The 26619-nt window shown below is 41.9% G+C and overlaps 1 protein-coding gene across 1 annotated transcript in view; it reads left to right on the top strand.

The window, feature by feature from the left end:
* Positions 1-25639, top strand: part of LOC306741177 (solute carrier family 23 member 2) — a gene marked incomplete at both ends in the record, with an annotated part of 45515 nt that extends 19876 nt beyond the window's left edge. The window contains 9 exons of the mRNA XM_079223430.1: positions 927-1110; positions 1816-1997; positions 5434-5551; positions 7928-8084; positions 12903-13156; positions 17085-17249; positions 19558-19666; positions 24725-24820; positions 25458-25639. Coding sequence (XP_079079556.1) covers positions 927-1110; positions 1816-1997; positions 5434-5551; positions 7928-8084; positions 12903-13156; positions 17085-17249; positions 19558-19666; positions 24725-24820; positions 25458-25639 — 1447 coding nt within the window. The remainder of the gene's footprint in view (positions 1-926; positions 1111-1815; positions 1998-5433; positions 5552-7927; positions 8085-12902; positions 13157-17084; positions 17250-19557; positions 19667-24724; positions 24821-25457) is intronic.
* Between the last annotated feature and the right edge of the window lie 980 nt (positions 25640-26619).

The following is a 26619-nucleotide window of genomic DNA, read 5'->3' as shown; positions in this document are numbered from 1 at the left end:
AGCTGCGTTCACACAGCTAATGCAGAGACTTTGGCGGTGGTTCACGAGGTCTTAAGCGGATGAGTCAGTCACTCGTCGAGGCTCGACGTAACGTGAACACTGGAAATGAGATTTATCCTTCAGGATAAGTTCGGAAATCGTTTTCCCCTGAAAGCCTTTTGATCTTCGGAGTTTACACGGCTTATTCCGTGGCTTTCCTTTCACAACAGAGATGTGAAATCCTGGGAGCCGTTTGGCACTTTGAGAGGAATCAATCCTTGACGCCTCACAGTGCGGCTGTCGCCCACACACACACACACACACACACACACACACACACACACTGATCGTTAGCCTGCGCGAATTGCAAATGCGTTTGTTGGAGTTTTCCACCTACACAGTTTGGCAACAGCTCAAAGGGCCAACAGAGGAATCCCAGCAAACGCTTTGACATAGAATGATAAGTAAGTTAATCTTTATTTGAAAAGAAAAACTGTGCTATGAAGGCCTTCTTGAAATGAGGGGATAAAAGGATAAAAACACAAAGACATATAGACAAAAAAAGTTTGTCGAAATATAAACGCTGCAACACAAGAACGCAAAAGAATATAATCCATACATGCACAGTCCAGATTATGTAATGCATTATTATTTATAAATTCCATTAGGGTGAGTCAATATTGAAATACCTTAACTCGGTCGCTATTTTCACAAAAGGACACACTGATGTCAATTCAGTTACATTTATTTTGTAAAGCCCAAAATCCCAAATGTGCCTCTGAGCAGACTCCAGGTCTGTGGGGAAAGCATCGCGCTCATTATTATTCTCAGCCCACCTTTCAAGTTTGCTCTGAACAGTCTCAGCTCATCCTCGTCGGCAGAGATCAGACACACTGTGGTCCGGTGACCTCTGACCTCTAACCTTCCTCCCCTTTACTCACTTGCAGGCTACCGATCCTTCAGGGCGGGACGTTCAGTTTCATCACCCCGACGCTGGCCATCCTCGCTCTCCCCAAGTGGCAGTGTCCCGACCCGGACGCGTCCGTGACGCCGTCCATGCAGCTGCAGAACAGCACCGGCCCGCCGCAGGCCGGGAACTCTGATGAGGTCTGGATGTCACGAATGCGTGAGGTATGTCAGATAGTCAGAAAGTCAGATAGTTAGAAAGTCAGAAAGTCAGATAGTCAGATAGTCAGAAAGTCAGATAGTCAGAAAGTCAGATAGTTATATATTCAGATAGTCAGATAGTCAGATAGTTATATATTCAGATAGTCAGATAGTCAGATAGTTATATATTCAGATAGTCAGATAGTCCCTCGATCCAGAAGATAGTTATCAATACTTTCTGTGCCCTTTACAATGGGTGGATTAATATGTTCAACAAAACACTGAAATGTGGGTAAATTATATACATTTGGGTCCAACAAACTGTGTTGAAAAGGCCAAATTTCTAAGAAAAGGTTTGGCACAGCCCAGCATTTCAAATACATGCCCCCAAAAAATACTCAAAATGTTAAGTATTTCAACAAAGTTAGGTACATTTTTATTAAACTTATAATATTTTACTGTATATAGATGAATAGCAAGATCTTGTCGTCATCATCTATTCTTATAATTTTTTCCCCAAATGCCCAACAAAAACAATGACATGCCTGTGACTAGAAAATAAAATTTCATATTTTTATGTTTCACATTTCTCCTAAAATCACACATTGTTGATGTTTTTTCTTCTTCTTGCATTCACAGTAGTACAAAGCATTAAATATGAGTTTAAATAAACCTTTGGCAGGCTACATGCTGCACATGGAGCATAATGCAGCTCTCCCCTGTGCTCAGATCCAGGGAGCCATCCTGGTGTCGTCTCTGCTGCAGATCTTCCTGGGCTTCTCCGGGCTGGTGGGTCTGGTGCTGAAGTACATCGGCCCGCTGGCCATCGCTCCCACCATCAACCTCATCGGCCTGTCGCTGTTCATCGAAGCCGGGAAGAAGTCTGGAGGCCACTGGGGAATAGCGGCTCTGTGAGTGGACGCTGCACAAAAGATAATGATATATAATAAAGATATCAACATATATATCGACAGAAAGGCCCGACGATATATCGTACCAGAAATAATTGCGACAAACAATATTATTGCCGTTTTTAAGGCCTCTTAAAGAATGTTCAGACATTTGAATGGGAACAGGGAAAAAAATATTAAAATATCCTAAATGAATAACGTTCTACCGTTAACAATAATGTGCAATGTCTGCGCAATGACCAAGTATAGAAAGGGTTGGGAAAACCATGACATAAAAATGATCAAGATAATACAAAATAAATATACAAATAAGCCGATATTGTAAAGTTATCAAGGTCATGTAAAATATATTTCACCACAAATCAATGCGTGATAACGTCAAAAGGTCACGTCCACATATTGTACGATAAGTCGGTATAGTAATAATTGCACTTTAATGCGTTTATACATATTAAAGGGTAAAAACAACGTAGCGTGTCTTATTAACTTATTAAAGCCTCCTGATCTTCCCTGACTGAACCCCACTCGGCCAAAAGACATCCCTCCCTCTGCGTCTGCGGCTCTGTGAGAGTAATAATAATAATAATAAAACGTGCGATACGCGACTGATACGATAACATTAATGTGGATAAATAGCAACGTTTCTTTGCCGTTTGCAAATATAGAACAGTAAGATGAGACGCGCACGGGAATCAGACGACATTTACCAGAAGCGGACGTCTAATCTAATTCATGTGTTTCAAGTGACTTATTGTCTGTTTTCCACTTTTGTTTCTTTCATCAAAGCAGTCACGGCCACAGTTTTAGATCCGCTTAATCTCCACAGCGGCTTCCACGTTAACGCGCCTTCTGATTTACCGTCGCTCCCGACCCGTCCAACCCCATAAAGTCTGTCTTCCTTCACCGACCGCCATCGCCAGATAATGCAGACTAAAGTCGTTACTCGTGGCTTTTAAAAGGTTCTGCACATCCACCTCCTGGTGCCGTGCATGGATGGTACTTAGTCATCCATCCTTTTATCCCCGGTGCCCTGACATCCATCACCGCCCATAACCAACAGTTTACAGGCGCAGACACACACACAGAAGAACACACACGCAACAAACACAACCTGTTCAGCGCGTTTTAACCGAACTCTCTGCAACCACTAGGGCTATTTGAATAATGCTGGTGTTATAATAAAAGGTACACATGTGAGATTCTGTTCAGATGTGTAAATATCAGTCTATATGTTACTGGTAAAGAGTAAATGAAGATGACACACAGAAACAAATGAAAACGTTTCAGGCCCGCCTAAAAAAAAATCACTTTCAGGATGATTATTTCTTTGAAATGATGCAGCTGTAAGGTCCAACTCTAACCCAAATCATAGCTCAATATGTAAACATTCTCTAACCCAAATCATAGCTCAATATGTGAACATTCTCTAACCCAAATCATAACTCAATATGTGAACATTCTCTAACCCAAATCATAGCTCAATATGTGAACATTCTCTAACCCAAATCATAGCTCAATATGTGAACATTCTCTAACCCAAATCATAGCTCAATATGTGAACATTCTCTAACCCAAATCATAACTCAATATGTGAACATTCTCTAACCCAAATCATAACACAATATGTGAACATTCTCTAACCCAAATCATAACACAATGTGAACATTCTCTAACCCAAATCATATACAATATGTGAACATTCTCTAACCCAAATCATAGCTCAATATGTGAACATTCTCTAACCCAAATCATAACACAATATGTGAACATTCTCTAACCCAAATCATATACAATATGTGAACATTCTCTAACCCAAATCATAGCTCAATATGTGAACATTCTCTAACCCAAATCATAGCTCAATATGTGAACATTCTCTAACCCAAATCATAGACAATATGTGAACATTCTCTAACCCAAATCATAGATAATATGTGAACATTCTCTAACCCAAATCATATACAATATGTGAACATTCTCTAACCTAAATCATAGACAATATGTGAACATTCTCTTACCCAAATCATAGATAATATGTGAACATTCTCTAACCCAAATCATAGATAATATGTGAACATTCTCTAACCCAAATCATAACTCAATATGTGAACATTCTCTCTGCAAAGGTTAACTTTGATAAAGTGAAGCAGAACAAAGTTAGAGAGGGTTTAGAACAGAGAACATTCAGGAGAGGACTCCAACATTTGCATTGGGGCACATTTGTGACATTTGAATTTTCTCATGTACCAAACCATATATTTCACTTATATATTACTTAAGGTGTTTAAAGGAGCTGAATACATTTCTGTCAGCCAGCTGCATTTTGGTCTTGGTTTGTTTGTAAAAAAGAACCTGAAATGCAACAAAGTAAAACATGTTTCCTTTTGTCTGCACCAGTTGAGCCCAACGTCAGGTGTGAAAGCACCTTCCGCCCCACTTTTCTAAAAGAATCATTTGCAACAAAAGTAAATGCTGATGTTCTTTCAACGCTTTTAAAGCGCGCAGACAACTCAGGCTTATAAAAAATGCATATCACAAATGCAATGAGATTTCAAGACTGACCCTCTATCTGTTGAATGCTAAACATTTAGTTCACCAAGTTTCTAAATCTTCAAAGAAAACTCCGCTGCACATCAAATCAAGCGCTTCCTAAATTAACAGACAGCCACCCGGGGCACATTCAGATGTTTCTGGCTTAAACTTCAAGGGACCCTACCTGCACAACAGTGCACCTGCAGACCGGGGTAGAAGTGCGCATTGTGCTGTATGTTGCTCGCTGTTGCACGTTTCAAAATGCACAGATCGCTTAAATAGCTGGAAGGTATCCCACCGTGAAAGTAAAAGCAGGGCTCTGTCAAAAGCTCTGTTTATAGAATTGAGTGCATGATGAATAATCAGGATCTTGGTCAAAAATGTACCACAGATATGCCGTGGTGCCAAGTGTTAATAATGCGGTAATAAGATAAGCACCGGAGGGTTTTGTGTTGAAACCCCTGCAGAAGCTCCACATTCTCATGAAGCAGCAACCCGGTATCGCATCACCGTCTCCCGCATCTCTCCTCCGCCGGGCGTCCTGCCGTCTTCCCGCTCTTTCCAACGAGATCCATTACGGTTTCTTGGAACTTTGTATTATTACATTTTTCCCAAGCTCGAACCGGTTCGGTGTTCCACTTGCAACATTTACATCGGATTAGAACCCCCCCGACACAAAAAATCTAACTTTTCAATAACTTTGCCCACAGGCTGCTGCAGACTTTCCCATAGAAACAACACGCGGCGCTGGCGGCGGCCCAGAACGGCATTTCATGCACAGCGTGCAGCGTTTTCTGTGATGCATGGACGCGTCCCATGTTTAAGCAGCTGTGAAGCAGAGCCTCTGTGGGGGAACTCCTGTGAGTGACGGATTTCTGTTGACCCGTCTCCTCTCTTCCCACAGCACGGTGTGTCTGATTCTGCTGTTCTCTCAGTACCTCAGCAAAGTCAACGTTCCCATGATCGCCTACAAGGATAAGAAGTGGAAGGTCTTCCAGTATCCTCTCTTCAAGCTTTTCTCTGTGAGTTGCCGACGCCCTCCGGGTCTCTCCGCTACTCTTTTATGAATACAATACAATTTCAGCACCATGTATATCCCATGAAGTAAAGTAAATAAAAGTTTTTATTGCCTGTGTAATGCTTCAAAACAATAAATTAAAATGGCGGTATAGTGTGAAGGATCATCCAGGACCAACGCCTGCCAATGACTTGCAGGGACAGCGTGGATCTTAAAAACCTGTTCATAGGAATCAAATTAAAACATTTCCAAATATATATATATAGATATATCTTTGGGTCGAGCTTATATATATATATATATATATATATATATATATATATATATATATATATATAAAGCTTGATCTTGAGCTAAAAGCAATTTTTCATCCGCAGTCAGATATATAAGTCTGTAAGAGTGCGAGATCATATATCTATATTCAAAACAAGTACATCTTGATCCCTACTTGCACATCTGTTTTAAAGAAAATATATTGCAAGTTATCTCCATTCCTGAAGCCTGAAATGAAATAGTGAGTCCATAAACTTCCTCTTGAGTCCACTTGACCCAAAAGATCAGCAAGAAATAAACTTATCATCAAGAGGTTTGAGAGGAAATGTTGTTATTTTTGTTTTCACATTCAGCAACAATGTGTCAAAGAGGCCTTGAACAGGAAGGCGGAGCTAAACATGCCAGCAAGAAATAACTTGTTTTTAGGGGTACATTAACAACTACTTTATAATATTAATAATATGTGTTATGATCCTATTATTAGGTGTTGTTTTTTTGTTTTTTCTTAACACAAAAATACCAGTCAATGTGGCCGAGATAATTACATTGAAATGAGTGAATAAGTTCAGGGGTCGCAGAGAAGAACACGGAGACGATCGGAGAAGATCCTGGAGCGCCTTTATTTTAAACGTGCATCGTACGAAATGCAAACGGCAGAAACAAAAACAGTCCTCTGGGCGGATAATAAGGCCGGTAAAAAATCTACATGAGGAACATGTTGCCTGTCAACGTTGTCTGATGCGTGTAAACACAGAGGCCCAGAGGAGCTCTGCTCTCTGATCCGTGATGAGCGACGGACGCTTCCCTGTGAACACAACCCAGACCAGTCTGTCAAGGCCCCTGAGCCCTCTGCAGTTGGTCATCTATCTCTCTTAATCTCCAGCGACCACAAACCAACTCACAGAATGTGTGCGTTCTTTTAAAAACCTGAATTCACAAAGTCTCTTTTCCCACTCGCCCTGCTTCACATCCACGCGGTTACAGACCTGCACAGCCGCCCGCTGGCTGTCAATCACAACTCTGCGGATACACTTTTGTGCAAAAGGTTGTTTACGCTGTGACAAGAGCTCCATTCATATATTACAGATTAATTACTTTAATAATACAGATGAATCCTTTCCCATCGTTCATCGGGACTTGTTTAGATGCTGTTTGACAACAGCCAAGATAAATATTGCCAGCACGCCTGCAGGTCTGTCGGCCGGCTTTGAAGCTCCCAGGTGCGAAGCAGGGAGCCGAGAGAGAGAAGGTGCCACGAACATGCACACACCAAATCATATCGGGTGAAATATAAAGATTAACGAGAACATAAAGCTGAATGCAGAAGCTCCTCCAGAAAACAGTAAAGGTCTCTGAGTCAGTTTGGCTTCAGGGTTGAAACGCTTTATGTAAAACAAAGCAACTAAGAACAAAAACCCTGAAGGTCTCCTGATCTCACAGCAAACAAAGTTACGTTTTTTTTGTTTTTTAAAGCGATTGATCCGTATTTATTTCCCATCATCAAATAAATAAAATGCGGTGCGTTCTAGTGTGAAGAGTGAAGCAGGGATTATATAAAACCACAGAAAGAGCCTCTGCTGGACGAGGTCCGTCTACTCCTGCAGTGTCTTGCCAAACTATATTCATAATAAAGTCATGTGATGCCAGACATACTCTGGCACCTTGACTGTATATTTTGTAGGTTTTAATATGAAGCTTTTATGGATATCACTCAATAAATCTACCTATGGATCCTGTAGGTTCAGGTGTAAAGATGTCAGAAACCAAAAGCAAATGGGATCACGTACTTTTTGTGTGTTCCTCTGCCCTGCAGCTGAGATAAGTTGGAGAGATAAAAAGCATAAAAGCATTCTCTGGCGCCAACGTAATCCCTGCAGAAATGCAATCTCAAGTCCACGTCCGGTGCCCAAAGGCTGAATGAGAAACTCGAAATTAGACTGTGAATGATGCATTGGAGCAGTTTGTTGGTTGCAGTTGGGTTTGGGGTTGATTTACCGGCTTTGAGACAGACCAACGCTGAATATTGGATATTCCAAAATGTCTTGATGTTGGTGGACGTTCCTTGTCGATGTACTGAGATGCTCTGCGTCGGATGACGAACCCCCAGGCTTTGTTCGGGATGTGCGGCGCCTGGCTGGTCTGCTTCCTGCTGACCGTCTTCGACGTCTTCCCCGCCAAGCCCGACGAGTACGGCTACTCCGCCCGGACCGACATCAGCCTGGACGCCGTGACCAACTCCCCCTGGTTCCACGTGCCGTACCCGGGTGAGTGCACACACGTGTCACGTATTCAATCACATGCAACAACAAAAAACGCAAACAATTTGGTGATTTCCCATATAATCCAAGAAAGGTTGCCATATCTTGGAAATTGTTTTACTCTTACTCTTTATTTTCTCTAAAGGTATGCCACTATTAATTCCAGAGAGACACATTTAAGGTTGGATGTAGTGAAGGTACCCAATGACCTGACGGCCGCCACTGGCTAAATGTAGCACCATTTCTGCACAATGCACCCCATAGTTCCCCATCCAGATTCATTTCTTATCCTGGATCTATCCTAAACCGGTCCTAATAAAGACTTCACCACTCTAGAGGTTGTTTTAAACATTGGTTGATCGGCATGACACAATTTTTGGCGTTGGAGGTAAATTCCACCGACAGAGAGAGGAGAGTTTCCTTCTATTCTGAACAGTTCATGAGGTTTATATCACATCTGAACTGACAGGATGACAAAGGGATCAGTTTCAATTTTAATTTCTTCTTGTACAATTATACAATGTACATTATACAATTAATGTGAGTACATCAGGTTCTGCCAACACCAAACAATCTGCCAGTCATCATGGTCGTAAATTTCTGTGTTGTCTCGACAGTCGTTTTTAAAATGGCGATTCCTGCAGTTTATTGAACTCGCTTGCCAACCTCTCCTTAATTTTGACAAATTTCCCACAAAAAAAACGGAGAACGCGCTGCAGCCTCACTGAGGGTTGCGCAACGGCCCTTTAATGAGCCGCCAAAATGTCGCAGAGCCTCTCGGAGCAATTGAAAATGATCATCGTGTTCCTTCGCTTTATTTGTCTCTCGATAATTTAGTGTTTAAATGACATGATGATGAAGGATATATTAATATTCTTTTTACCGCAGTAGGACTAGAAATCTCCTGCCAGAGAGATTCTGTGAATTCAAACTGGCAGCAACTTCTGCAAAACTGCGAGTGTTTACATGTGTCTCTTAGTTTCAGTGAACTCATAGAGTTTTAAGAGAATTCTGCAACCTTTTGGACTGGTCTTCAAAACCGAGCAGCCCTTGCTTGTTCAACTCGTGACAGCGATAACGTGATTACGTTTCCCTCCATCATCTTTGTTCTGGCACATATCGACCACACAAAATCTGGTCCAGGGTCAGTTGGGTGCCAGCCTCCTTCATTAGGCTCGTTCGTTAGAGCTGCGCCGGTCAAGTCGGACCGTTTTCAGCTGCCTTCAAAGTAGACACAGGAAGTCACAGAAAAAAGTACTTCCTGTTAGTTCCGAACTTTTGTCTGCTTGTAGTTTGCAGATCACGTTTGGATTCATTCATATGTTTGTAAATATATATTTATGTAGAAATGTGTGTGTAGCTGCATCCTTTGGTCTTTTTATGTCTGCCTGTGAAATACATTACTACTCATTTAGATATGTGCTAGATAAATACAATCACACGAGATATGTTTTTAGATTAAACATGAGACGAATAGTCAACAATCCAGCGTTAAGTATTACAACTACTAAAATAAGGATTTTCTACAACACGTGGTGTTTGCTGTCAGATCTAAGAGCCAATCAGCTCTCTGATGTGGCGTTTCCCATCATGCACTGGGCCACGCAGTCGGTGGAGAGCTACTGCGGCGGCTGACTCTGAAATCGACATACGCCTTGATCTCGTGAGATTATTGTGCACCGATCGCCCAACGATCGATTCTGCGCAGAACTGGCTCATCTCGAACGAGCCTATAATAAATGTGTTTTATGACCTTTTTTTAATATTCTTTCCTGCTGTTTGTTCACTCGGACCCCGTAACGTCCAGGTTTCAGCCAGAGAACAACCCACCGTGCCAATTACATGAACACACAACTGTTTGCAGGCTCTATGTGCTCCCTGTTATCAAAATTGGTAAAAAAGTAAAACAAATGTCTGCTCATGTTTTTTCCATGACGATATTATTCATTGTTCATAAACGGATGTGGAGCAAGTACATTTAAAACAGCACAATCAAATAAAACCCGAACACCTGCTGTTTTCACTCCCATGTGAACCCAAACCCCTTGGAGCGACGCCTCACATTAATGTGTGTGTGTAAGTGTGAGTGCATGTCCCTGCATGCCTTCCAGAGGTCCCGTATTTAATCTGTCAATCAGAAAAAAAAAGATAAAAGCGTTCGCGTCATCAGCCGAAAGATAATGACTCAGCGCATGAGCTTTAACGTTGAGCGCCATCCCTCCCTTGACGAGTCCGCGTGTCGGCGCCTGCCTGAAAGAACGTACAGGGAGAACTTTAGGCAGGAACACCATATTCCTCGGGGAATAATGTTCCTGCATTGACATGCATCGGGGGGAAAAGCATCACCATGTCAGTGTTACGCAATACACGTCCTTCAACATGTCACAAACAAAGAGGTATGGAAAGTTTCTTCGTAATACGTGTTGGTACAATTAATCAGAATCAGCTTTATTGGCCATGTGTGTTTACACATACGTGGAATTTGACTCCGGTTTCACGTAGCTCTCATCGTCCATGTATACATGTTAAATACAATAAACAAGATGAATATAAAAAAGACATTAAAGACAAGAGAGACAAAAAGACAATTACCGACAACAGAGTTAAAGACAACAGTCCAATCAACTGTTAAATTATAATCAATAGCCGAATCCAAGTATCACAATATTAAAGTAAGATACAGTATGTAATAATTAATTACTCCTCTCTCTCTGTGTGTCTTTGCATGAGGGGGCGGAGTCGTGCTTTCCTTTGATTGGTTCATTGTTTATCGCCGCAAATTTATGTTCAAGATTTTGGAATCTTTGTATTTCTGCTCAGGAAAATATTATTTGTTAACATACAAGAATGATCATTTCTTAATTGTGTTTCTCTCTCGACGTTGTCAAAAAGAACCGATGAGCAGACTTGATGAGAGTTCTGGTGTCGATCAGACAAAGACAAAAGATTAAAGCTGATATTTCGCCATTATTTTGCATGTAAAGCAGAACAAGGCGAGTTTTCTCCTCCGTCGTAATCCAGGGACTCGAATCCTTTTGCAAATTAGTCTTGCTGGATGCAGCAGTAATACCTTTATGAATCACATCAAATTACCCTCCATGCAAATTCCCCGGTTTATCTTCGCTGCACCAGAAATTTGAGGCGGTTTCGCTCACATCCAACAAACAAACCGTCTTCCGGCGCTGGGATGTCTCTCGTCTTTCCCTCGCCACTTGTGCTCGACCTCGATGGAAAATGTCACCAGGTCAAGGAAAGATGTGAAGGAGAGTTCACAAGGACTTAGGAAAAGTTCACAAGGACTTAGGAAAAGATAAGCGAGGTGCTCAGAGAACTTGCCTGCACTTACTCTATGCTACTGATTTTTTAGGGAACTTTATTTATGTATATCCTGGGACGTCATGAGAACAGATGCTTGGGTACCAAGTCGGTGGGGAGGGGAGAGCAATGGCGCTTGAATTCCTAAATACCCGTCATTGCATGTGCATGATGGCTATCTGGCTGACTGGTGTCCTGAAGCCTTGTAATGTGCACCGTTTGTTGTTATTTATGCTAAAATACATTGTAAAATTGTAATCCTGCAAAAAATGACAACTTAAAAAAAAAAGAATCCGGAAACAGAACATAGTTGCCTTTTTTTTTTGCATCCTAATTCCATAACCATGTATTATTTTACTCCCCAAGCCTGCAGACACAACACATACATGTGATCAGGACAATGGAGAAAACGCACAGCATAGAACCAACACCGCAATATACTGGATTTTAGGATATAGAAAAGAAAAGACATCTGTGTTTATCAAGGCTTTGCCACAACACATGGGTGGTGAGTTTCAGGTAACATTTGGGCATTCAAGACTGCAATAACAGTTCACACCCAGAAGGAGATGTTGGGTTGAAAGAACCTGTTTAGCCGAGAGGCAATCGTTCATCAGACCACACAGAGCATGCGGAGCATTTAAGACTCCTATTGGAACGGGTACTGAGCTTGTTTTAATTTGCATTTGAAGTTTAAAACTTCACTTATTGAAATAATTCATATTCCCACTCAGGATTTTTCTCCGGGTAGAAAGGTAATAACAACCACTGATGAAGATGCTGCAGTACCCGTTTGATCATATCGCAACAATGTTGCTTCAAACTTTGCTACAAACTTTACCAAAGAGACCGAAAACTACGATATAAAGACTGAATGGAGTCCAGATGGAGAACCTTGGTAGATCTCGCCTTGATGTATCGCAGACGCATGCTCAATAAATCATGAAATCATGTCGTGTCTTGAATCAAATATGTTTAAATGTGAAATGGCATCCAGCCAGAAGCTGTCAATCAGTCTTTGTTGCGTTAACGTCACCCTGGGGGGGGGGGGTCCACGGCCCGAAATCCCACCTTCACCTGTTGAATATTTCAATTCTATAATCGCTAAAGTGTGTTTCATTTGGCTGGGACTGCGGGCATGACCTAAATTACAAAATGTTATAGGGATCGTCTCTTGGCATGGTATTTGGACCCCGTCCAGCTGTCGGGGTTGGAGGAAGGCGCATGTGGCGTCATGTAGGCGGCCTTTGGTCTGCCAGATGTTTTCTGCCGCCGCTCATCTATAAATCAATGGTTTAGGAGGCGGGGTTTATCTTTCATCATGCGGTATGAGCCCTCTCACCTAGTAGCAATCTGCTAGCCGTCAAACCTAAATACGGATCACCCTTAATGTTGTCACCCGGAGCTGGAGCCTCTAAACTGTTGAAGGGTTGTGGCAGGAATCCAGTTGTTATGTGTAAAGTTGTGTGTGAATATGTGTGGAAGCTAAAGTCTGCTGTCCACACACAGGTCAATGGGGCGTGCCCACGGTGAGCGTGTCTTCGGTGTTGGGCATGACGGCGGGCGTCTTGGCGTCCACCATGGAGTCCATCGGCGACTACTACGCTTGCGCTCGCCTGTCCGGCGCCCCGCCGCCGCCGACTCACGCCATCAACCGAGGCATCGCCGTGGAGGGCATCGGCTGCATCCTGGCGGCGCTGTGGGGAACCGGCAACGGCACCACCTCCTACAGCCAGAACATCGCCGCGCTCGGCATCACCAAGGTACCGCGTCGCACTCGTGCTTTTAAACACCTCAGCCAACAGGTGGGAACTTCATTTAGATAAATGGATGTTTCCGAAATCCGAAAGAACGCAAAAAAAACTCAATAGCCTTGTTTTAATTTTTTACTGTGGCATCGAATTGGATTAAAAATCAAGGAATTTCGCTGGTATTCGTAATGGACCTGGACCTTTAACACTACATGACAATATTCACCCATTCATATACTGATGGGAGGAGCCACCTGGATGGGAGGAGCCACCTGCCCATCAGGACTAACTAACATTTAACATACCCCAATGTTGGGGTTGTGTGTCTTGTCCAAGGACACATCGACATAGGCTAGCGGAGCCGGGGATCGAACCGCCGAACGACGACCCTGCTCACCACTGAGTCACAGTCGCCCCATAATAGTAGTGGACTACTAAACTTCTTATATCTTTTATTAGAAAGAATTCCTCTTCAAAACAGAATCACGTTCCTGCTCAGAAGCGGCAGATGTTAATAACGAGGCCTGAATTGTGCGTCGCTTTAAATGTTGCTGCAGCAAGGAATTGTGGGACGGCTTTATCTCCCTTGCTTTTCGTGAGGCATGAGCCAGTGTCTTTTAATAATACAGATGAGGAAAGAAGCATCGCAGCGCTTTTCAAAAAGTCCAGCTAGCACAATCACAAACTCTAAAAAACGTATTATATTTTTTGATGACGTAGATTCGGATTAAAGGAATACTTCACCCACAAAATGACCATTTGTACATCAGTAACTCACACCTTGAAGTCAAATGCTCAGTATTGAGTCGTGACTGAGTGAGACTTGTCCCGCTCAGAGGGTGAGTAATGTTACCCAAATGTCCCTTTAGTGGTTGAAGTTTTCCTGTAAACCCGCCACACGCTTCCTGCTGACAGACCTCAGAGCCTCCAGCTCGTGGTTACTTGACAGCGGGGGCGATGTACTGGTGACGGCCACGTAAAGCCTCTCTGGTTCCCGGAGCGTGTTTTTTATGGCTAACTGCCACTCAGCACTTCCATCTCGGAAGGATCCCCGCCGCTGCCTTTACTCCAGAAACATTACAGTAAAAACTCAAGTTGACTTTAGAGAGCGCAGCCTTCCAGGAAATCCTCTGCTATCGGTTCCTTTGCTCTCTGCTAAACGGAAAAGAACAAGCGGTGAGGGATTTCGCCTTGTTTTCTGAGCAGCAGTGCATTCATTATCATAAATAAATGCAAATTTTTGGAGCGGACCTGTGTTCGTCTAGACTTTACTCACACTCACTCACTGTGATCCAGCTTTATTTCATGTATAACCTCTGCACATCATGCACTCAGTGTTACGCGACTCAGGGCCAAGTGGAGGCGACGGAAGGGTCGGCTGGAAAGGACTTGTGGAAGTCTTAAATAATGTTGAGTTATGGGGTGGGACGTGGGTCTGGCTGAGAGCTTTGCAAGCCAGGGGGCGCTTCTCTGACTTTATCCACGTTGTAAAATCCACTCATGATCCATTTCCTGTGGGCGTCGCCCAGGCGTACGGCGGTACTCAGACATAAGAAACCAGTAGCTATTGTAACATTTACTCAAGCACTCAAGTAACATTTTGAAGTACTCGAGAAGATCAATTGTATGCTACTTTATACTATGTATATATATATATATATATATATATATATATATATATATATATATATATATATATATATATATATATATTGAAAATCCAATATTGTACTTTTTACTTCAGAACATTTACTTTACACAATCAATTATTTCATCGATTCAAATGATGAATACTAAAACAAATTAATCATGTTTTAATATGATGGATAAAGCTATATATACACAGTGTGTGTATATATACAGTAAATATATACAATTATATATATATTATATATACATATACATACATACAGTATATATAATATATATAAATATAGACATATACAATATATATATATATATATATATATATATATATATATATATATACTATTATATATACATACATACAGTATATATAATATAGTATATATAGTAAATGATATAGATACATATATGTATATACATATTATATATTTGATATAGTATATGATATATATACACACAGCATATACATAATATCAAATATATATGTTATATATATATATATAAATATTAGCTCCAACTTTACCAGCTGGAACATTAGTAATTAGTAATGCTTAACATAATTATTAGTGATATAATATTAGTCTGAAATGGGCCATTCTTTTGGTAGACAAAATGTTTTCATATATATATATATATATATATATATATATATATATATATATATATATATATATATATATATATATATATATATTGCCACATGAAAGTCAAATGTAAGTGGAAAAAAATATACACGCAATGGTGAGATGACATCATCTTGAAAGGTCCTGGAGCCCCTCCTGAGGGTCACAGGGGTCAAATGGGATTCAACTCGACCTTTTAATTATTATATGGAAGCCTATTCATTTGTGGATGATTTATTCATGTGCGCTGCCGTCTCCTGGCCCAAGCTGCTGGCCAGACTGACACTTTAAACAACGCTCATATAATTGCAGGAGGAGACACTTAAAGGTTTTTACAGGGATCTTTGCTCTTTTTGGCATTTGGCCCAGTATAAACTTCTGTTTTCCTGAGCTGCTGTCGACGATGAAATTTGATCCCGTTTCTGTGTGATCTCGTTATCTTTTTATTTTTTTGTTGGAAAAATTCAGCTATATTCTAAAATAATAATCTGTGCTCTTCACGTTCTGAGAAAAAAGAAGAAGAAACCCTCTCCATACAGAAGAATCAATTATAGCTGAACGAGCAACATGGAGGCACATATCGTAAAAGCCGGGTTACGAGCCGCTCCTACGTTCGATGGGTGTCCCCGCGGTAGCAAGCTAGCAGCAGCGCTAGCTAGCAGCAGCGCAAGTTAGCAGTAGCGCAATCTACCAGCAGCGCAAGCTAGCAGCAGCGCAAGTTAGCAGCAGTGCTATCTAGCAGCGCAAGCTAGCAGCAGCGCAAGCTAGCAGCAGCGCTAGCTAGCGTTGCTGCTAGCTCCCCGCTGCTGCTGCTACTGCCCGCGTCCCCTCTGCCCGAGTCAGGTGTCGAGCCGGTCCCTCTACCTTCGGTGGTTGTCGGGGAGCTAGTGGGGAGCTTGCGGAGAGCTAGCAGGAGCGCTAGCTCGCTACAGCGGGGAGCTAACTGGGACACTGACCAATGGTTGTAGCGGCTTGTAACCTGACTTTTACGGCAGATTTGTTTCCTCCATATTGCTGTGTAACACGTGCAGACCAAGCCGTGTCAATTATATGTAAATATGATTTATGTCTCATGAAGCCGCCTTCCTGTTGTCAGTCGGCAAACGTGTGTTCACAAAACATGAAAATGAACGCACAAAATCCAAAATGGATGACTTTCAATTTCAGTCAAAAACATTTCAAATTACCTTTGAAGATGTTTTTGAATATTGAGAGCAATGATCTCACCAAAAAAGGAACCGAATCCCCACACTGGTTGCTCAAAAACAACCTTTAGAGCAACCGCCAGCATCACACAAGAGAGCCTCCACAAAAGTTGACTGTTTTGAGTATTAAATTGCATTTTCATGGAGTTCTTTATGGACTGTACGTAAAAAAGCCCATAACAGTGAGCCCCAGAGTGTTAGTTCGATGGACCGTCAGATAAAAACAATCTACAGCTTCAGGTTTTACGGCCTCTGCAGACTTGACCTGAGCGTTTTACGTCTCACTCGGCTTTCTCGCTTCCGTCCGACCCCAAAAACACGTTTTAGAGGAGATTGATCCCTCGTGCTCATCCTACACGGCGTCCCGGTAAAGTGTTTGGTAAAAATGAAGCTGGCATGATGAGAACGATGCATTAACCCTTTCCTTGCAGGATAACTGAGGCCCCTGTGCTCATTTTCTGCCAGGTGGGCAGCAGACTGGTCCTCCAAACGGCCGGCGCTCTGATGATCGTCCTGGGGATCTTTGGGAAATTCGGAGCGGTTTTTATCACCATCCCAGACCCGGTCATCGGAGGCATGTTCCTCGTTATGTTCGGAATGATCGCAGCGGTGGGAATATCCAACCTCCAGGTAAACTCACTTCAACACTACGACGTGTCATATTTCATTCTGCTGGACACTTTTATCCAAATCTCCTCCCGTTGCAGTATTGAGACGCCCCCCTTCTTCCTCTGGACATCAAGAGACACAAAACATCCACCCTGATAAAAGCCACTGGATCTAGAGGCAGAGTCTAATGGTGCCAGTGGTGCTGACCCCGTGACCTGTGACTGACCCTGTGACCTGTGACTGACCCTGTGACCTGTGACTGACCCCGTGACCTGTGACTGACCCCGTGACCTGTGACTGACCCTGAAATACAAGCAAAAACAACGGACAGTTCTATGGGCATGACCAATTAATAAAGATAGCATTTATTTTGGGTAGCTTAAATAGCTAATAATATATTCAGACTAATATTATAATAATGTAAATAATAATAATATAATTAAAAAATACAAATAATAATAAAATAATAATATTATTATAATAATATTATAATAATACAATAATGCAGACAAACAAATACAAATATAAAAAATAAATAATTGAAGTTATTTGTAAAAAAAAAACTATATTAAACTATATTTAAAATTGAGACCAAAGGGTGATACACTATCCATAATGCACCCATGGGTGTCCTTTCTGGGTGGTGATGCAATTATCGGTCGGCAGTGAAGTTTGTGTTGCCCAGGCAACCAATGGAGCTCAGGTGATCTGTGATCCCGTTTCCTGGCAGGAGGACGCCTCCATGTGATTAAAGCAGCAGGTCTTCAGCAATAAAACAACCCGGAAAGATATTAGTTTTTACATTTTTACATTATGTATTTTCACATGCATATTCTCTTATGGGGACGTCCGTGAAGTTTCCCCACGAAGAGCATGAGCAGCGTTCCTTTTTTTATCATAAGAAGGCGTAACGAGGGATTTGATGACCTTCAACATCAAGCAGTTAGAATATTGGAATCCAAATTCCTGCACAAACACACTGGGGAGTTATTTGGAGCTGGGAAAATCCCACAGAAACATTTAATGAAATGTCAAATTTGCTAAATCCTTCACACTATTTCAGCTCTTTCATGTGTTTTGGCTTGTTGGCAGATCTGTCTCAGCCTCTCCTTTAAAGAGCAATACAGGTATTTAGATAGTGGTGGTCTTCAGTTTCATGGCGTATTTGCTAAAGAAAATTACAAAGAAAATTAAGAAGTATCCCGTTTGTGCTTCATAACATCGTAATCACTGAATTATTATATTGAGAGCCAAAGTCCCACCCAGACAGTGTACTTTACCCAAAATGTTTTTCTTTGTAAAAAGATTAAACAGCATGCTCGTATTCTGTGTCCATAGACCGATGATTCATTTTAGTCTCAAGGCTTTTACATACGGAGGGCGTGAGGAATAAAATACACAAAAATGTAAAACACTCGCAAGCAAATATTATTTTCAAAGGGCTTTTCAGCTCATGGAAAACCTGGAAAAGTCATGGAGTTTTAAAATGGTTATTTCATGGGCTTGAAAAAGTTCTTGAAAAAAATAAAATCCCCAAAGTTTAGTAAAAGTCATGTAAATGTGTTATATTCATGTGTTCATGTCGTTCATTTACGCTGAGTTTGAAATAATGAATATGCTTTTAAAAGAGACTCAAAATATAAGCAGGCATACATACAGGCATCTATATAAATGTTTATTCTTTTAATCAAACTATTGACTCATTCATTTGAGTCATTTAAGGTTTACTGTATGCTTTGTATTCTCATTGTTAGTTTAAATACTACATTTACTCACTTTTTACTGTTTACACCCAGATTTCACTAAATGTTTGCTCATGGACATTTGGTTAAAAGTCATGAAAATTGGGTTTAAAGTCATAAAAATTTGGTTAAAAGTCATGGAAATTTGGTTAAAAGTCATGGAAAAGTCATGGAAACCCATTGGTCAAGATGTGAACCGGACAGAAAATCTCTGTATTTTATATTTACAGAACGTCAAAAGAGATAAATCCTCCTTGGGAAATGACACCAAGAGCTCAAAGCTACTGGATCCGGCCGCGTGACGCCTCCTCAGATATGATCCTTCTTTGTACTCCACTGAATCAGTCAGGACTCATTTATGGACCGGGTCCCTGATCCGACCCGTCACGACCAAATAAACCTGGAGCGAAACAGGAATGTCATTTGAGGTTCCAGACTATTTCTAATCACATTTTAGGGTGGTTCCAAAACAGAGATGGCGGCCAGCTGAAGCAGAACAACAACGTAAAGTCTCTCTCTCTCTCTCTCTCTCTCTCTCTCTCTCTCTCTCTCTCTCTCTCTCTCTCTCTCTCTCTCTCTCTCTCCAGTATGTGGACCTGAACTCGTCCCGTAACCTGCTCATCCTCGGCTTCTCCACCTTCAGCGGTCTGGTTTTACCCACCTGGTTCCACTCCAATCCCGGCATCATTGACACAGGTGATGGAGATTATTAAATAAGTCTGCACACAGAATATAATGAGTTAGTTTATATAGATAAATATAAATATAGACCCCATCAGATCAGTCGGGAATGCTTAAATAATATTCATAATGGCCCCAACATCCCAGATAATGTGTGTCCCCCAACCCACCCTGACTTTACATATTATTACACTATTCAGTGATCCTGCGGCCTCAACATCTCCTTGGAGAAAAAAAACTCAAAGTAAAGATTGAAATCGGCAAACAAATGCCAGAAATCGACTGGTCCCGAGCTCTAAATCCTCACGGAGGAGCGGCGTGGTCGGCTGGCCGTGTGCTCCCACTGCTCCACTTACAGATTACCCTTAAAAAAGGTGGCAGTGGTGCTGCCAGCCTAAGCTCCTAAAGCCAAGGTTCCCAAATCCAACGCGCCCAGCTGGTAAACCCTCGGTGATCTGGAGGTGCATCACTGATGGGGAAGAGGAGAAACTCTTTTCATGGTCTCACCTGATTGAACTCTTCAATGTTTGTTTGACCCCCACATGATCAGGGACAGGACCGTGTGTCGGTTTATCCACAAGGCTGACCTCTTCTTATTTCATGGGTTTAGTTTGTCGGGTAGCTTAAGGAGATAAACGCTCCACTGGACCCTTTCCCCAGTCGGAGCTCAGCTTTTACACTTTTTAACTCTCGATCTCGATGCGTTCCACACGGCTGGGTGCTTGTTACCGGCTGAGGGTGTCATATCCATGCAGAGTCATAATGTGGGTGTCGTCCCCTTTGAGAGCCTTTGACTGTGAGGGTGGGACCAAACCGGATCGCTGGTTTCCCAAGAATGTGCCAATGCCATGTACAAATAAAATAATGACAAATGCAATGAACTCTTAAGTAAAGAGGTAGACATGAAACACCAGACTCAGTTACATGTTGGACTACCTTGTCGTTTGCAAAAGGCCTTCATCATTTCAAGTGTCAACAAAATACAAAGGCAACATCAACTCTCATATTTTTCTTAATCATATGCCAACTTGTTTTTTCCCAACGTTTCACGTGAGATGAAGTTTTTCTACTTGACTTTCATGATTCTTTATCAGGTCACAGTCAGTTTTGCAAATTATTTCTACTTCATGCAGAAAATGCTTTTTCTATCCGGCAGTGGAAAACTCTGCTGCATCACATCAACTGTGAAACGTTCTACTTATCATTTGTGAAATCAATGAACCTGAATTTAGTCCCGGCGTAACCCGGTTTAATCTGGGTTTTTGTCTCGGGTTGGTTGTGAGTTCCAGTGGACACGAGTGGGGAAAAGATGGTGGATTCTGTCACGCTCGGCTGGGTAGAGAGCAGGAAACCAGTAGAACACTGGGGAACCCAAACCAAACATGGAGAACCACCAATGACGCCTGACATCACAGCACAAGCTCCCGTATACGTACAAACATACGCAACAGCAGAACCCTCTTACGCTAATCCAGCAGATTAAAGTAGACCGCGCGGAGCTTCTACAAGCGCAGGTCTGATCAATCGGGAGAACCAATCAGGGATCAATGATGGTTCCCGTGCGTTCGATGACGCATCGATCGTCCCGCGGAGACGTCGCCTCCCTAAGAAGCGCCATCAAAAGAGCAATCCTGGAGATTAAACGGCTCTCTCCTGCAGACATAAAACCTTTAAATCCCACGAGTCGTGTGACGCGACCGTCTCCCAGGAAAGTGCTAATCCAGAGTCGAACACTGGGCTGAGGGTTTGTCTGGGCCTCTCTGGTCTAGGCTGCTTACCTTCCAATCCTCTTGGCTAACTCAGTGTCACTGTCTGTAATCTGCCCGGCTCAGATAAAGCGCTCTTATTCCCCAGCCTCGGCGCTCAGCCGATAGCGCCGCACAAGAGGAGGCTCTTTGTAAACACGCTGCTGCTCCTCCAGGGACTTAAAACCAACTCAGCGGGCGCCTTGAACTTTTGACTGATTCCTCTCTGGGCGTGTGTGTGTGTGTGTGTGTGTGTGTGTGTGTGTCAAAGTTAAAGTCAGTTTTATTATCAATTTTCCTCTCGCAACGCTTGCGGCGCCTCCTTTCTGGGGGAGGAGTGGCAGTCGAGTCCGGTGTTGTCGGAGGCCGGCGGCGTCGTCCCTGCTCCTTGATTGCCTCTGTTTGTGCAGCATCCAGAGTGTTGTGTTGCTTGGTCCTGCCGATGATTAACAGAAGCTGGCGACTGTATTTGTATTCCGACGTAGACAGACGAGGTGAAGACGAACAACTTTTTGACGAACTATTTGACAAACATTTAGTAACTGGACAAAACACCGTTTGCTGTTTCTCGATAAAATCGCTTCGATTTCACACGACTTTAAAATAAAAATAAAGTCAAATTAGAAGACATGAAGTGTTTGTTTGGAGCCTCTGTGCAGTGTTCACATAAACCACATGAAAGGCCAGCTCTGGCTTTAAACCAGTGGCTCTCAAACTTTTTTCTGACACGCCCCACTTTGGAGGAAGAAAAATGTTCGCGCCCCACCGCCCCAACAACATTGTCACAAAATGGTCCAACTTTTTGTGACTCCTCCATTCGTGCTTTTTCAAATAAGAGAATGAAGAAAATTGAAATCACTTTGTTAGAACAATGCAAATAAAGTTATATCTGTGCAAAAACTAACTAATATTTGGCAGAAAAAAAGTACCTATTGTGGCTGCAAATAACCTGTGTTGCACTAAATATATTTTCAAGATAAAAACAATAACGTTCAACCTGTGCAAAACAAAATGAGTGCAGATGTGTGAGCATCACGTTGGATCAGTTGTAGTGGCTGCAGGTTTTTTTTTTAAGAATCTGGATCTCCCCCCCGCGCCCCACCTGTAATACCTCTGCGTCCCACTAGAGGGTCGCGCCCCACAGTTTGAGAACCACTGCTTTAAACCAAGCAACTTTTTCTTTTTTTTGAAGTCCACATGATCTGGATGAGCGTTGACCTGCAGTGCTCAACGCTCTCCATTTTCACAGCTCCGTAACTCTGGCAAAGAGGTCGTTGAGGAGAGTCCCTTCTCATTGGCTGTCAGTCTAATCTATTTCTCATCATTCACTTCAAGAGTGGCGGATAAGTAACCACGTAATAGTGGATAGTTTTAACTTCACGAGCTCGAGGTTCTCCGTCTCTGAGACATACAGAAAATAGCGTTTAGATTTAAACAGCTCACTGTAATCCAGAGTGACGGGTGATTAGAAGAGGGCTGTGCTGGCGGGTTGTTTCCGTCACCGGTGAGATAATAAAATACGATCCAGGAAGTCCAGAGTGAGTTGACCTCTGAGTTTGTCTGAATTTAAGGGCTGCAGGTTTCCCTTCTCACGGCGTGTTGAGGTCCGTTGCTCTTTCATTTGTCCGTTTGTGCCGCACAGCAGACCTGCAATTAACGTTCGCCTTTTTATTAACGGAAATATTCCGTCTCAATCATCATTTATGACCCACTAAAAGTGTGTGACGCTGTCTGTATCTACAACAATAATACACATAATAATGCATTGCATCTGTGTAGCGCTTTAAAAAGGTGATCAAAGGCACTAAATACAGAAAGAATAAAAGCAGCCAGAGGGATGACGTAGCGGTAAGAAGCAAAACCAAACACAGAGAATAGCATCTCTGGTTAAAAGCTGGAGAGTCTTTGGCCCCTTCAGCGCCCGCGATGCGGAGCACGGCGGCACACATGGCGCTGGGTTTTACGAGCGTCAGTGGGTCCCCTTTGCTCTCTGTCTCTCTTGTGTGCTGCTAGTAGATATGTTAGTCAGTTTGACTGAGTAGAGACGCACACACACACACACACACACACACACGGATAATGAGACAAGTCCTATAGCGACAGGGTGGTGCATGCGCTTCGGCTGCAATCATTCAAAATCCAGCAATTGCACCTCCCGTTTGGTTGTGTGTGTGTGTGTGTGTGTGTGTGTGTGTGTGTGTGTGTGTGTGTGTGTGTGTGTGTGTGTGTGTGTGTGTGTGTTTTTGAGCTCGTCGTCGCTGCTCCTCATTCCCTTTCCAGCTAGTCAGAAAAGTCATGGAGTTTTAAAATGGTTATTTCCAGGCCTGGAAAAGTCCGTGAAAAACAATAAATCCCCAAAGTGTAGTAAAAGTCATGTAAATGTGTTATATTCATGTGTTCATGACGTTCATTTACGCTGAGTTTGAAATAATGAATATGCTTTTAAAAGAAAGACTCAAAATATAAGCAGGCATACATACAGGCATCTATATAAATGTTTATTCTTTTAATCAAACTATTGTCTCATTCATTTGAGTCATTTAAGGTTTACTGTATGCTTTGTGTTCTCATTGTTAGTTTAAATTCTACATTTACTCACTTTATACTGTTTACACCCAGATTTCACTAAATGTTTGCTCATGGACATTTGGCTTAAAGTCATGGAAATTGGGTTAAAAGTCATAGAAAAGTAATGGAAATTTGGTTTAAAGTCATGGAATCCATTGGTCAGAATGTGTATGAACCCTGCTACAGGAACTTCCGTTCATTGGTTGCAAAAACCTAAGATGGCAAAGGCTGCAATCCAAAATGGCGACGGCCAAATCTGCGAATTCAAGGCTTCAAAACGTCGGTCCACAAACCACTGGTTGACGTCCCCGTGACTACGTCCACTTCTCACATGCAGTCTGCAGTACTCGTGATGCACATCTCACTGTTTCAGTCTTCACACAGTTCCATCGACTTTGGGTAATCAACCAACCCGATACCATCATGAGATTGAGCTGCATGTGTGGAAGATACTTGGATCATCGTTTTATCTGAGAGGATCAATTTCAACGCAGAAAGCAAGTTTGAGGTCCGTCCAACAGAAGTATCAGAGCCTGACTTCTCTGGAGGATCTGATCCGGTCCTGCAGGATTTACTGTCAGACCCCAGTTGCTGTTTGCTTTAGAGAGCTTGTATTTCTTTCGGTTTTAGTGGGCTGAACTGTAACCCGACCTCTGACCTCCCCCCGTGTGGAGGAGGAGAACTCCAAGATTAATAGTTGTTATTTCACAAGCCGCTGACTGGGTAACGAATGTCTCTGCTCCTCTTCTCCACTTTGAAGGAATAAAAGAGCTGGACCAGGTGATCGTGGTTCTCTTCACCACGCACATGTTCATCGGAGGCTTCTTCGGGTTCATCCTGGACAACACGATTCCAGGTATTATTCACTGTGGACACTTTTAACCTGTTGAGCCCTGATCAGGGGACCCTTTTATATCAGGAAAATCAAGAAAGAAATCATGGTATAAATCCCCCCGCCACCCAAAGAAAACATGTTAGGTATCAAATTAAACATAAAAATCCGAGCTATAATAATATATAATCCCCATGTACAACCTCTAAACACAACTCAAACAATAAATAGGATTAGGGGCTAGGGTTAGGGTTATTAGGGTTAGGGTTAGGGTTATTAGGGTTAATTGCGCTCACCTGGTGCAATATAAATAAATGCAAGTACTTTTATATGCTCTTATTCCGTCTGTATATTTAATTTAAAAGTACTACTGTATTCTTCTCTTTTTACTACTGTTTTTTACTACTGTTTTACTACTGTTTATTGTTATTCTATTTATATTACTTGATTGTTTTACTATGTGTCTCTTGTGTGCAAGGCTGCTGTAATCCTTAAATTTCCCCACTGCGGGACTAATAAAGGATTATCTTATTTTATCTTATCTTATGTCGAAAAAGACTTTCGCTAGAAAATATTCCCACAAGCCACCATATCGCTATCGGCTAACGCCGCCTTTCTTCTTCTTATTCTTCTTCTTCTTCTTCTTCTTCTTCTTCTTCAGGCACTGACAAAGAGCGGGGCATCAAAAGCTGGCGAGACGAGGTGCAGAAAGGAAGCAAAAACCTGTGCGACGAGTCGTGCTACGACATCCCTTACCTAAACAGCGTCTTCAAGCGGTTCCGATGTTTCCAGTACCTGCCCTTCCTCCCTTCTTACAAGACCACCCAACCGGGGACCTCTTAGTAACGACCACCTTACAGGGTCGCATTGATGCTGGCACCATAAGCCCCGTGAAATCAGATAAATACCTAAATCTAAACCATTTATATCCTTTCTTAGGACTCCCAAGTGCAACACGTTTGTCCTTGTATAGACGTAAACATTGTTAAACACTCTGTTGAGTTCCTACAACCGAGTCCAGGCCTCGTGTCTGGAATTCAAAACAGAAACCTTGAAGTCCAGGTTATTCCAACACCGGTAGTGCCTGAACAAGCAAAGAGCAGCATGGCGTCTCCTTTTAGAGTGTTAAGATAAGATTTTGTTAACTTAAGAAAATGTGTTGTTTTTTTAAACATCTCTTTGGTGTGCAGAGTTCAGGAGCCACTGTTCAGGTTTTCAGTAGGATCATTGCTACCTCATCAAGAACAGTAACTTGCAGAAACAGAGCATTAATAGAAGCCTTCTGAAATAATATATAATTCATAATTATTATTATATTAGACATACATATATGTATATATATGTCTGTTCTGTTTTCATTAACATAAATGATAGAGATGATAGATAAAAACAAAAACAAGCTGGATAATAACTGGCCAATGATAACATCATTAACATTATTAAGGTTACTGCTTTATACGATTCATGTTGTGTTTTGTCACTGTATAGAAGAACATCTTTTTTTAATTATTTCTACATGTGACATTTTACAATTTATTATATATGTATATGCAATTTAACACATTTTTGTACCATAATAAAAAAAAAAGTCCTAAACTGCGATGGATTGTTGTTAAATATATTCTGATGACTTTCATGTTTAACATATTCAACTGGAGGTTTTAAGAGTATTACCTTTTGAGATTTGAGAAATAAAAACCACACCACGAATCCATGAAGTTCAAAAGTACAGGTTTTAATCTTATAACATTCAAAAGAGCTCTTTGGGGATGAAAGTAAGGGAATTGTTCACAATATAAAGGCAAAAGGTGCACACACACTTA

The sequence above is a fragment of the Taurulus bubalis genome, assembly GCF_910589615.1.
Source record: "Taurulus bubalis genome assembly, chromosome: 9".
Taxonomy (NCBI): domain Eukaryota; kingdom Metazoa; phylum Chordata; class Actinopteri; order Perciformes; family Cottidae; genus Taurulus; species Taurulus bubalis.
This window is presented reverse-complemented; position numbering and strand designations above follow the sequence as displayed.